At 46.6% G+C, this 13,879-nt stretch overlaps 2 protein-coding genes across 3 annotated transcripts in view; one reads left to right on the forward strand and one right to left on the reverse strand.

The window, feature by feature from the left end:
- PRDX6 (peroxiredoxin 6) overlaps nt 1-3,972 on the reverse strand; it is a 30,874-nt gene extending 26,902 nt beyond the window's left edge. Inside the window, exon 1 of the mRNA XM_034779389.1 lies at nt 3,816-3,972. Within this exon, the coding sequence (XP_034635280.1) occupies nt 3,816-3,907 (92 nt within the window). The 5' untranslated portion in view covers nt 3,908-3,972. The remainder of the gene's footprint in view (nt 1-3,815) is intronic.
- A 2,823-nt stretch (nt 3,973-6,795) lies between these two features.
- The window catches only part of TADA1 (transcriptional adaptor 1), a 35,592-nt gene continuing 28,508 nt past the window's right edge, over nt 6,796-13,879 (forward strand). Inside the window, exon 1 of one of the 2 annotated variants that reach the window (XM_034778694.1) lies at nt 6,796-6,942. In XM_034778694.1, the coding sequence (XP_034634585.1) occupies nt 6,869-6,942 (74 nt within the window). In that variant the 5' untranslated portion in view covers nt 6,796-6,868. Of the gene's footprint in view, nt 6,943-13,089; nt 13,131-13,879 lie in introns of those variants that run through there. The other variant, XM_034778695.1, reaches the window with a different exon arrangement.

The raw sequence follows: 13,879 nt of genomic DNA on the forward strand, positions 1-13,879 counted from the left end.
CCCCCATTCAGTGCTCCTGACAGCCAGCACCATGTGAACTGCCTCCAGCAGCATACATCCTCTATTTATTCTCTTAAATCTTCCTTAATTTCATGCCACCAGATTATCTTAGAAAATTATTGCCTTTTAATGCCCTACGAGGAAACTGCTGTCATCCCAGACCCATAAAATGCATTTGAAATGACTGTTACTATAATTTCAGATGAACAAACACTGGACAATGGATATTGAACAAACTGGCACAGCAACTTTTTTCTTATTTCAGTCACATTGCTTTGGGGGCTGAGATTGTTCTATACATAGCGTGAAAGTTAATATTCTTTTATAATTCCCCCTTGGGGAAATAGGGTATAAAAATGCAGATTTGTTTCCAAGTTCCACTGTCTGATCTGTTTGCCTTTTTTGTTATTTAATGAGTAATCTGACATGAAATATTAGAGCTTGTTTACACAAGGTCAGAAATGACTCAGCTGTTTCAAAGCCTAAATGGGATCCTGTTCTTTCCAAATCCCACTCTGGTTCATACCAGTAAGTGTTATCCTCGGGTACTGAGCGACTGACCTGATAACACATATTCTGGCAATGTGGGCTGAGCACTTTGTATTTCACATTACACCATGCTTCCTATTAGTGTTACAGAAGATGCATGATCTTTAGACTGAATAGTAACTATTGTTATCTAAATCCTCAGTCCCCTTTTAACTACTGTACTTGCTGTGTTGCATTGGTGAGCAACAGACAGTCTAGATCAGGGGTGGGGAAACTTTTTGGCCCGAGGGCCACATTGGGGTTGCAAAACTGTATGGAGGGCCGGGTAGGGAAGGCTGTGCCTCCCCAAACAGCCTGGCTCCCACCCCTATCTGCCCCCTCCGACTTCCCGCCCCCTAACTGCCCCCTTCAGAACCGTCGACCTATCCAACCCCGCCCTGCTCCTTATCCCCTAACCGCCCCCCAGGACCCCATCCACTATCCAATCCCTGACTGCCCCGACCCCAATCCAAACCCCTGCCAAATTCCCCGGGACTCCCACACTTATGCAACCCCCGTTCCCCGCCCCCTGACCCATCCAACTGCCCCCTGCTCCCCTGACTGCCCTCTGGGCCCCCCCCCCCCTTATCCACCCCCCCCCCCCCCCCCGGCCTCCTTACCATGCCGCTCAGAGCAGCATGTCTGGCAGCCGCGTCCCCTGGCCGGAGCTAGACATGCTGCCGCTCTGCTCTGAAGGAGCACGCCACTCTGCTGCCCAGAGCGCTGCCCGCACAGCAGCGTAGCTGCAGGGGAGGGCGGACAGCAGGGGAAGGGTGGGGGCTAGCCTCCCTAGCCAGGAGCTCAAGAGCCAGGCAGGACAGTCCCGCGGGCTGTAGTTTGCCCACCCCAGTCTAGATCCTATGCAGACTTACCAGGAAGGTACATTATGCATTGAGCTGTAGATTGCGAAAAAACAAAATACTGGCCTGTCTTACTATGGAAATACCTATTTCAAACTTCAAGGGATGGCCAGACAGCTTAGTCCCAACATTTAAGATTTGTAAGAAATTTTATAGAAACTAATAGAAGTGCCTTCAGAAAGTTAAAAGCTTCATTGAAAAATTTTGTTTTACTTTAAACATTCTGCTGTAGTGATTGGAAATCAAAACCTCGCTAGAACTGCCTTATGCTACAGCAGGAGGACCAGAAACTGAAAATGGCAGTTTTTTAAAAATTCTGAGTTCTGTCAGAAAATATATTACATATTGCAGCTGCATTTAAAGGGCATAGGGACAACTGTGACCAGAAGTCACAAACTTTACCCATGATGATATGAAGTCTGTGGATCTGCCCACACTACAAATAAAACATTCAGGGTCCCAGAGTGTCACAAAGCACTGTGCAAGCATTAATGAACTAAGCCTCATTTACCCCAATGGACAAACTCAGGTACGGAATAGTAAGTGGCAGGACTGAAGCTGCTAGTCTCAGAATCTCTGCACTGCTGCTCACGTATTTAATGTATGTAGCTTATCTCCAAAAGATGTGGTGAAGTCAGAGCATCACTCCAAAAACTGGGGTGAAACCCTGCCCCATTAAACTAAATGGTAAGATTCCCATTGACTTCAAGTGAAACATGAAGAAAAACCCAACATTGCTCTGAGTTGTTCAATGTAACAGTTATAGAGGAGAATCAGACTAATTTGTGACACTGGGGTGCAACAAATTTACCTACACCATGAACTCAAGGAGAAAAGCCTATACAGAAACAGAATGAAAAGCCAGGTCATGAGTCAAATGTTGCTCTCAGTGACACTTCTTTAAATCTGGAATGACACCATTGAATCAGTTATTCTAGATCGGGGTAAGCAAACTATGGCCCGGGGATCTGGTCCGCAGGATTGCCACCCCTGTGGCGCCATGGGGCTAAGGCAGGCTCCCTGCCTGCCCTGGCCCTGTGCCACTCCTGGAAGCAGCTAGCACCACGGCACCTAGGGGAGTGTGGGGGCAGAGGGCTCCGCGTCCCCACGGCACCTAGGGGAGTGTGGGGGCAGAGCGCTCCAAATGTTGCCCTTGCCTGCAGGCACTGCCCCCATTGGCCGGGAACAGGGGACCATGGCCAATGGGAGCTTTGAGGAAAGTACCTGCAGGTGAGGGCAGCACGCGGAGCCCCCTGCTTCCTCCCACCCCCAGGGGCCGCAGGGATGTTGTGCCAGCTGCTTCTGAGAGGAGCACAGGACCAGGGCAGGCAGGGAGCCTGCCTTGGTCCCGCAGCGCGGCGCTGCCACCCTGGAGCTGCTCAAGGTAAGTGGTGCCAGGCCAGAGCCCACACCCCATCCCCCTGCCACACCCCTCCTGCATCCCAACTTTGAGCCCCCTCCTGCACCTCAACTCCCTGCCTTGAGCTCCCTCCCACGCTCTGCACTCCTCCCTACACCCCAAGCCCCTGCTCTGAGCCCCTCTGCACTCCCTCCTGCACCCTAACCCCCTGTCCTGAGCCCCTTCGTAAACCCTGCACCCCTCCTGTGTCCCAACACCTTGCCCTGAGCCTCTTCCTGCACACCGCACCCCCTGCCACCCCCTGCCCCAGCCCTACTTTCATGGCCCTGCATGCAATTTTCCTACCCAGATGTGGCCCTTGGGCCAACAAGTTTGCCCACCCCTATTCTAGATCAACACTGGTATAAGCAAGAACAGAACTGGGCCCAAGGCATGTGGAATTTTGGTTGATACTTTAAAGGTTATGCCAGCAATAGCCCAACTGTAGACACAGGGACACTAGTATAAGCTATACTGGCATACTCCCCTTTCTGGTGTAGGCAAGGCCTGTGTGTGGGTGTGGGGAGACAACAGTGTGAGGAATGCATGGGGGGAGGAGAGAGAAGAGAGCTGGGCAAAGAGAGAACAGGTTTGGGGGATGTGGAGTCAGGAATACAATTATTCCAAGTTTCTTAATGTGCCTGATATCATTTGTGCAGAGGACAAAACCCAGCCCTCCAGCTAACCCCACTGTCAGCCATTATCCCCTACCCTCCATTGAGAAAAAGAACCCAGCCACTTCTCCCCCCTCACTTCCTAGCCCTATAGCCCCCCAGAGAGAAGGAAAGAGGAATCCCCCAGGCCCCTTAACCCTATAGCTCCACCCAGAGAGAGAAGGAAGAGAAGCCCCCACGCCTATAGCCCTCTGAGAGAAAGAAGAGAAGCCAGCCGCCCCCCCGCCAAGAGCTGGCAACCCAGCCCTCCCCCGCAGACACCGAACTCCGCCCCCCAACGGTGGGGGTCCCTGTCCCCTACCCCGGGCCCGCGGGCGGGCAGGAGCCCGGGGTCCCCCAGCCTGCGCTACTCACGAGTCTCCTAGGAAATCGTGGAAGCGGATGCGGCCGTGCGTGGTGTCCGCCTCGAAGTTGGGGGCCTCGTCCCCCAGCAGCAGTCCCGGCATGGCTAATGGCCTGACTCCTCGCGGGCGACGTGCAGGAACGGCGGCGACAGCTACTGATACAACCTCCGCAGGGGGCGGGGCTGCCATGATTTGTGCCTGGCCAATCAGGAGAAAGGCACGGATAGCGCCCTGCAGGGTGCGCAGCTAGTGGCTAGAGCAGCGGCCTGGGAGCCAGGACGACTGGGTTCCAGTTCTGGCTTGGTCCCTGGCGTGACCTCGGGCAAGTCACTTCACTCTGTGTGTTTAGAGTGCAAGCCCTCGAAACAGGGGCTGTCTCTTGTCATGTGTTGGGGTAGCATCTAGCCCAGTGGTCCCCAACATTTTCTATCATGCCCCCCCACCATAATGGAACCTGTCTGCACCCCCCCACTCCGGAACCTCAACTGGGAGCTTGGAGCTGAGGCCGAGGGTTGGGAGAGAGCCACAGCTGGAGCCCAAGCTGCAGCTGGGAGGGGCAGGGCCGGGGGCAGAGTGGCACCCAGAGTGCTGGATAGCACTCCTTCCCACCCTCCGTGGTGGCTGGTCTGGACCCTTCTGTGCGCCCCCCAATGTTCCTCCACATCTTCCAGTTTGGGAACCACTGAACTAGCTCTTGGTTAGAGCTTCTAGGTCACTACCCATAATACAAATAGGAATCACACCAATAACATGCAAACATCACTTCCATAACCCAGTTCTCACACATTAAGGAAATAATTTAACACTATTTTAAAGATAGAACAATTAATTATTGGAGAAAATAGCAACTAACCTTTATTAAGACAGTATGAGGATAAGCAAGCAACATAAAAAAGAATAATAAAAAAGCAGCATTTTATAAAAACATACTCTGTTAATACAACTTTTTGTATCAGCTTCTCTGAGAAAAGTTCTTAGGAGAGTATTATTGTCCAGAGGTGTGGCTGTCTGCACAAGGAAAAATGTTGCCCCTTAAACGTATAATGTACTGGTGGCTAGAAAAGTATTTGCAGGATCAGAGCCCAAGCATGTGTGTAATTTTACTCATATGAGCAGGCCATTGCAGAAAAGTGTGTAAAGTTATGTGTGTGTCTTTAGAACATAAGAATAGCCACAGGAGTGGATCAGACCAGTGAATAGCCCAGTATACAGTTGCTGATAGTGGCCAGTGCCAGATGCTTCAGAGGAAATGAAAAGAATAGCGCAATTTCAAGTGATACATCCCTTGTCATTCAGTCCCAGCTTCTGGTAGCTGGAAGTTTAGGGACCCCCAGAGGATAGTTATCTCCCTGACAATCTTGGATAACAGCCATTGATGGCCCTATCCTCCAGGAACTTATCTAATTCTTTTTTTGAATCCAGTTATACTTTTGGCCTTCACAACACCCCATGGCAATGAGTTCCACAGGTTGACTGTGCATTGTGTGAACTATTTCCTTTTATTTTAAACCTGCTGCCTATTGATTTCATTGAGTGACCCCTAGTTCTTGTGTTATGTAGGAGATAAATAACACTTCCTTATTCACTTTCTCCTCACCATTCATGATTTTATAGATTTCTCATATCCCCTCTTAGGTCTCTCTTGTAAACTGAACAGCCTGGTCTTTTTAATCTCTCCTCATATGGAAGCTCGTACATACCTCTAATCACTTTTGTTGCCCTTCTCTGTACCTTTCCCAATTCTAATATATCTTTTTTCAGCTGGGGTGACCAGAACTTCATGCAGTATTCAACGTATGGCCATACCATGCATTTATATAGTGGCATAATGATATTTTCTGTTTTATTAGCTATCCCTTTCCTAATGGTTCTTAATACTGTTAGCTTTTTTAGCTGCTGCAGAACATTGAGCAGATGTTTGCAGAGAACTATCCACAATGACTCCCAAAATCTTTCTTGAGTGTTACAGCTAATTTAGACCCCATCCTATCATATGTATAGTGAGGATTATTTGCAGGATTGGGGCCAAAATTTAGAAAAATACAGACTTTAGATTGAAGAGAATTTATGTAAAACGACAAAGGGCTAAATCTAGCCAGCTGCTGAGCACTGAAATCAGGATTTGGGCCCAAGACTGTTTAAGTATACCCTGGATCATTGTAACAATTGTCTTTTAAACCATATCTTGCATTCTGCAGCTTCTGAATCTGCACTGGGATTCAAATAAATACCTCATGTGGGCTAAATCCATCCTATGTGGTGGATGATTTACTCTGACCTAAAATGAAGATTTCTGGGAAGGACTATTTCACACACGGTGAATCCATGAGCCTACTCAGGGCACCCATGTGGGTGTCCAATAAGCCTGTAGTGCACACCAGCCGCACCTTCTGTGCCCATGAGGCTGTGCTGTGAGAGACCTCCTCAACCTTCTCTCCACAAGCAGTGCACATGGTCCCTCTCTCCCGAAGCACTGGGGTGTGTGTGTGTGTGTGTGTGTGTGTGTGTGTGTGTATAACCCTGACCCCTCAAATTTTCCCTTGTGATTGTATAGGGATAGTCCCAATATTTGAGGCTTTTTCTTATATAGGCACCTATTATCCCCCACCCCCATCCTGATTTTTCACACTTGCTATCTGATCACCCTACCCACCCCCTGGTTGCTGCTTCTTGACTCACACAAAGCTGATCCCCTGTGACTACCTCTATCTTCCCCTGCCAGGGCAAGCCCTGCATGATACTGATCCCCCCGGCCCACCCCGCAGCGCTGATTGCTGGCGCGCCCCCACCTCTCCCTCCTGGCGCCTGGGGAACGGAAGCACCTGACAGTGACACACTCCTCCTCCCTCTCGACCACCACTGGAGAGTGACGTCATGTGACCGGCTCTGGGCTCCACTAGAAGCGGCGCGGCCGGGAGTTGTGAAACAAACAAGCAGTGGAGGTGGGCGGGGAAAGAAGAGACAAGACACGCGCTAGTGCACAAGTTAGTTGATGCTGTGGTTACCGCGTACGGCTGGGTGCGCAAACGGCGCGGGAGGGCGGCCAGGCGCCGGGAGGGAGCTATGGCGACGTACGTGAGCGAGCTGGAGGTGGCCAAGAAGAACCTGAGCGAGGCGCTGGGCGAGAACGTGAAGCAGTGAGTGCGCCCCGCACGCCCAGTCCAGCTAGGCCCGTCGAGCCCCGGCCTCGATTTCTGCCCGGTCCCGGGGCCTGCCGGCTGGTAGAGGCTGCTCCTGGGCCGAGGGGCTCAGCCAGGAGCGTGTCCCAGTCGCTGGGCGCCCCGTGGCCTCGACTTTCCCTAGGGCACCAGGCAGCGCCCGGCCCCCAGGGGCTGAGTTCCTGGCCTGGTGGGGACCCCTGGGGCTCGGCCTAGGCCGCGGGAGGAGGGAGCGGAGAGCCTGGTCAGGTAATAGGTGTCCGCGGCTCCCCGCGCGGCCTGTGGGCCGGCGTTTAAGGGGAGCGGCGCCTGACAGGAGAACTAACCACGGGAACCAGCGTCACGGGGCCTGGTGGCGTCTCCGTCGCGGGCCATTTTGAAATCCCGACTGGCCGTTCGGGCTGTCAGAGCTGCCTGGGCACTGGCGTGGGGACGCACTGCGGCCTGCGCTGGCGGGGGCTCGGGTTGGGGGATCACAGCGCTGCCTCGCAGGCTATGACTTTATTTAGCTAAGCAGCGTGTTTTCGTGCGTTGACAGGAAGCGTGAGCTTTGCAGGCCCAGCTTAATAACCGTTCGTGTCCGTTTCACCCCGTGCTCGGGCCACTGGGGGCAGTAAGAGATCTGGGGAAGTGATGAAGTAGCTGCCTCTGTCTCTTCTCCCACAGCCTATCCAATTAAAACTCCGGATTTAGCAAGAAGCTGGCAGATGTAGCCGGAAGGGACCTGCTGACTCCTGCTGCATTCTGGTTTACTTTATATGAGCTGGTCTTCATGCAGAGAGCCAAGCTTTTTTCACCCTCTAGGTTTGCACTAAAACATCCTGTTCCACCATGAGAAATTGTAGGCCCTCATATTTAACACACATGGGGCTTAACTAGGTCATTTAAGGTCTGCCTGTTTAATTAACGATGCCTCCTTTCCCCTCTGCTTAAACTAAACAGCTAGTAAGCAAAATGAGAACTGGTTGTTCTCTCTTGGTCTTTTACTTACAGTAAATTTACAGATCTGCAAGGATTCTGTCTGAGTACAATGGACCAGTTAGTTCATGTGCCTTTGTCTATGCTAAACTTAGTTTTATATAATTGTTTCCCCATTCCCCTGTAATAAACTTAAATAACAAATTAGAGACTTCTGTTTATAAGCAGTATAATGGAAATTGAATTGGTCCAAATGGGTTCTCTCTCTGGTTCTTCCGCTGGGTTATTTTGACTCTGGTCAAGTCACTTCACATCTTTGTGCCTTTATTTTCCCATCACCAAAATGGTGAAAATTATATTTCCATCCCTTGTAAAGCACTCTGTGGGAGCTAGGTAGTATTATTAATGGCAGGCATAAACTCTGGATGTTAGTGCTGCAGTTTGCTTCTAACACATTTTTTATTAGATCACGGTGGTAGATAAGAATTTGTTGTAATAGTGCTTCACTATAAGGGAAATACTGTCACTCAGAATGAATGACCATAATTACTAGTCTTCAGTTCAGTGACTTTCTGGTTCATGTTTGGTCTCAGAAGCTGGTGTTGCTTTAGTGCATGAAAGTTTGGACTATCAAAGGCGGAGCATATCGCAGATGAAGGACGTGTCTGATGGAGATTTTGAGAGAAAGTGTTAAACTTTCAAAGCTATAGTATGACCATTAACACCAGTATTAACCAGAAGCTGGCATGAGGTGTAGGTGTACATGTATGATCTAGAGAGCACAGAAGCACAGTTCTCACCATCTATCTGCAGATGCTCCATATTCTGTGCTTCTTGGCATGTTTTAAACCCTAATGCCATGCCTTCTCTAGATGCTAGAAGGGGGAAGGCAGCTTTCATCCCACAGGCACCTGACTTTGAAGGCAGGTGTCTGCTACTCTGAATCTCAGTTTTTGGGGGATCTTGCCTTATGGATCACTCCAGTGCTTGCCTCTGCTGTGAGTCAAACTGACCCAAGTCTTGTCAATTTCATTCTCTTGCTGTTTTGGGATGCTATGAGCAGCATCACAGGTAGTAGACTGTCTGCAGACTCACTGTGACAACTTTCTATTATATATGTATATCTTCATAACCTCCACTTGTAAGAAGTGGGTTTCAGCCATCATGATTCTATTTTTAAGCATTTTATGACAGAGATCCGTGTCATTAGCTCAATTTTACAGAGTGGGAAACTGGGCCCAGACAAGTGAAGTGACTTGCTCATTCACCCAGCTGACCATTGGGAGAGCTGGGAATAGAACTAGATCTCCGGGGTCCCAGTCCAATGCACTGTGCCAATAAGCCACATTGTATCCCTTAGTTAGTGGAGCACAGCTGTTTCTCATCCCCTCTTGTCAGGGAAAGTTTCCTGTTCACCAGGGTTTTTCAAATCCTGTTGGTCTAACACTGGCCAATTCTATTATATATTCATTTGAGTCGATTGTTTACCTAATTGGGAGCACTTTCCCTTTTCCCTCAAATGTGCTTTTAAAGTTTACATCATTCACCACAGTGTTTTAGTTTGAATTGAGTATGGGAAGGAGAAATATTAAAAAAATTATTTGATCAAACTGTGACTGGGAGATATGATTACCTTAAGGACTCCATGCTTTTTGGCCCACCTCTCTGCTCATTTCCTGTCCACCACACTGCCTGGGATGAAACATGTGAAATGGGATGTACACTTCTCTGCAGTGTTTGCGCTGCAAAAAATCTATCAATTTAACAGAAGGATATAGGCAGAGAGTTGGGGGGAAGGATCTGGAAACAGCCCCAGGAAGTGTTATGTCTCCCCTCTCCTATGTGGATTAAAAAAGATACATTTGATTCAACAATATTTGAAAATGCAAATGTCTGCTTCTCCCCTCCCAGTTTATGGTTGCTGAAACAGCATTAATTATCCCAGCATTCTCTGTGCTCATCAGCAGAGTCACAAAGTATAATTGCTGTCGTGGTGACTGGTGGCAAGGTGGCAGATTTGCTGAATCATTTAGGAACAGGAGTAGGGATCCATGAGGTTGTGGGAGGGTAAGTAAGGTGCTACAGATGCATGTTGTAATCTTTGTTGGACGTTGGAGGCCTACTCTGCTTCCCTCTGCATCTTTATCTGAGAGGAAAACAGAGGTTTGAAGCACCACTAGGACTCTAAAAAGTAAGTAAATGCCTATATTCCTCTGCTTTATATTTGGATAGAGCCAGCTGGCTTCCTCAGATTCTGTACTCCCTTCTTCCACCCCCTTCCTCCACTAACGAAATGTTTTGGCTCTCTCTTGGAATGTCTGAACAGCCCTTAAGACTAAGTTGATGTGACAGCAAGGTGGAAACCTTTCCTGGCCTTCAAAAAGCATGCATTCATTGACACAACCAATGTGACCTATATGCCCTTCTTAATGGAATATTTTATTATCCTGAACAAATGTACCGTCTGCTATTAAATCCATTTGTTGTCCCTGCTGGAGTCAAATCTGCTGGCTGTGGTCCAGATTTATTACTAAGTTTCTGGCACCCAGCCAGATTTACAAACAGCAGGGCTGTAGATTTCTAAATTGCCTGAGTGTTTTCGACAAGTTTCAGCATTGAAGGTTAAAACCTGTATGTTGGGTAAAGTCTTGTGAATTTTAAATGCCTTCTCTTTTAAGAGAGCCACCATTCCAGTGACTGAGAAACTTTAAAGAAATATAGAAACTAGTGGAGGTATCTGTCAAGGAATGTGTATAGAGAATGCCCACAGATGTTAAGAGCTCTTGGTGCTATAGCTAAGTATTATTAAGATCCTAAGTAAAATATAAACTCTGATCCCAAATATGGGACAAATTGCCTTCCTAATGGCACATGCTACTCTCACCTCCTAGTATTCTTGGACTACAGTTGTATGACTGTTATATTCAGCAGTAGCATGTTAATATATAGGAGTCTTTGTATTAATGTAAAAAGCAACAGAGTCCTGTGGCACCTTTAAGACTAACAGATGTATTGGAGCATAAGCTTTCTCGGGTGAATACCCACTTTCTCAGATGCACGAAAGCTTATGCTCCAATACATGTTAGTCTTAAAGGTGCCACAGGACTCAGTCTGGATCTGTAAAAAGCAACAAACATGGCTACCCCTCTGATACTTGTATTAATCTAGTGGTCTCCAAACTGGGGTTTGTGAAATGTTACAGAGGGTTCTCGGGGGAGGGAAACTCCCTAACAGTGGAAAGAGCTGTCCCTGGGCAGCATGGGGCCAGCAGCCCGGAGCCCCTGTACTTCCAAGAGCTAAGCAGATCAAAGCAAGCACATCTGTCACACTGAGGAGATTGAAACTTCAAGACTCCTTATAAGGAATGGAAAGGGAGGTGGATATTTTTTGCTGTTTTTAAAATTAAATAAGCAGCTAGTATTGTTTTTAAAATTATTTTGAAGAACAAGTTTAAGTTTTGTTGTAATGTATGTTTGCCTGGACTGCTCAAGACCAGAATGCTTGTGTAGTAGGAACTCTTTGGATTGGCTTTTTAAATACTTTCATGCTGTTTCACATCTGATACTCCTTGATGAAACATGGGAGCCTTGTCTTATAACATGCTTATTCAAAGTGATACAAGCTACAAAAGTGAGATGGTGGAAGAGTGTTGCAGTTTTCATAATGTAATAAAAATACTGTAATGATAGATAATTAATACTAAATAGTGTGTAATAAGCATGTCATAAAAAACAAATTTTATATTTCCAAGATCACTGCTTTTATAATTTATACTCAGGTAAAGGAGAAAATCCCTGGAAATATTCACTTTTTAGGAGAGGGTTCGCGAGTCTTGACATTTAGTGAAAGGGGTTCACAGGTTGTTGAAGTTTAGGAACCACTGTATTAATGTATTTGTGCTCCCTCTGCTGGCTTTGCTGCTGCATAACTACATCCAGAACTGACCTGTTAAATCATTGTGCTAATGAGTGATTAGCGTTAGTACAAGTGTTTGTTGGCATGTATAAATGTTTGCAAAGGGGGAAAATGGATAATTTGAAGAAAACAGTTTTCCTACCTGCTTCTAAAAGTCTCTACCCCATTTTCCAGTCAGGATAAACTGGCCCTTAAATAGATTCAAATAACATAATCTTGAAACAGCTTGACATTAAGAAATAAATGACAAAACAAAGAACCTGTAGTGTGGGTAGCTTTACAGGTATTGGAAGCCAATCTCCTTCTTAAAAAAAAAAAAAGTATGTGGTTTGGGGAAGGGGGGGGGGGTTCAAGTTTTTTGGACAGATTTGAAGCCTGCAAGTGAAAAACATAGCTGAAACTCAACAAAGAGACCTTGGACTCATGGATAGTTGTAAGAAAACATTTTATAACAAAAATGATTAGGGGTATGGAACAGCTTCCATATGGGGAGAGATTTAAGACTGGGACTGTTCATCTTACTCATCTATTTTCCAAGGGGTGGAGGGAGTGGAGGTATGATTGGTATGGAGAAAGTGAATAGGGGAGTCTTATTTACCCCTTGACATAACACAAGAAGTAGGGGTCACCCAATGAAATTAATAGGCAGTAGGTTTAAAACAAACATAAGGAAGCACTACTTCACACAATGCATAGTCAACTGGTGAGGCTCATTGTCAGGTGATGTTGTGAAGGCCAAAATTATAATAGGGTTCAAAAAAGAATTAGAGAAGTTCCTGGAGGATAGGTCCATCAATGGCTATTAGCCAAGATAGTCCAAGATGCAATCCCGTGCTCTGGGTATCCCTAAACCTCTGACTGCCAGAAGCTGGGGCTGGAAGACAGGATGATTTACTTGATTGATTGCCCTATTCTGTTCATTCACTCTGAAGCATCTGGCACCAGCACTATCAGAAGATGGGGATCCTTGGCTAGATGGATCATTGACCTGACCCAGTATGGCCATTTGTATGTTCTTAACTCAACTACACCTAAATTTATAGACTTTAAGGCCAGAAGGGACCATCATGATCATCACATCATAGGCCACACAACCTCACCCATTCATTCTTGTAATAGGCCCATAACCTCTGGCTGAGTTACTGAAGTCCTCAAATCTTGATTTTAAAGGCTTCAAATTAGAGAATTCACCATTTTTTTTTTCTAGTTCAAACCGACAGACCCATACCCCACACTGCAGAGGAAGGTGAAAAAACCCCAAGGTCTCTGCCAATCTGACTGGGGGAAAATTGCTTCCCAACCCCAAATATGGTGACCAGTGAGACTCTAATCAGGTGGGTGAGAAACACCTGGGAAAGAATTCTGTGTAGCAACTCAGAGTCCTCCCCATCTAATGTCCCATCTCTGGCCATTGGAGATGTTTGCTAAAAGCAGTTGTGGATGGGCCATATGCAGGTTTAGGAAACCTCATCACACAATCTGTTCCATAAACTTATCAAGCTGAGTCTTGAAACAAGTTGTGTTTTTTGTCCCCACTACTCCTCTTGGAAGGCTAGTTAGAAAGCTTTGTCATATTTCTAGCCTCATCTTATTGATGGCTGGTTTATAGCTATTTGATCTTGTGCCAACATTGGCAACATTAACTTAACTCCTCTCCTTCCCTGGGTGTTTATCCCGCAGATGTATTTATAGCAGGGCTGTCAATTAATTACAGTTTACTCATGTGATTTAACTCAAAAATTAATTGTGATTAATTGCCATTTTAATCACCATGTTAAACAATAGAATACCAATTGAAATTTATTACATATTTTTGGATGTTTTTCTACATTTTCAAATGTATTGATTTCTGTTGCAACACAGAATACCAATTGTACAGTGATCACTTTATATTATTTTTATTACAAATATTTACACTGGATAAATGAAAGATAGTATTTTTCAATTCACCTCATACAAGTACTGGAGTGCAATCTCTTTATCATGGAAGTGAAACTTACAGATGTAGATTTTTATATATATACACTCAAAAATAAAACAGTCCACCCTGTCCTACAAGTCCACTCAGTCCTACTTCTTACTC

This window comes from Trachemys scripta, chromosome 8, assembly GCF_013100865.1.
Source record: "Trachemys scripta elegans isolate TJP31775 chromosome 8, CAS_Tse_1.0, whole genome shotgun sequence".
Taxonomy (NCBI): Eukaryota; Metazoa; Chordata; order Testudines; family Emydidae; genus Trachemys; species Trachemys scripta.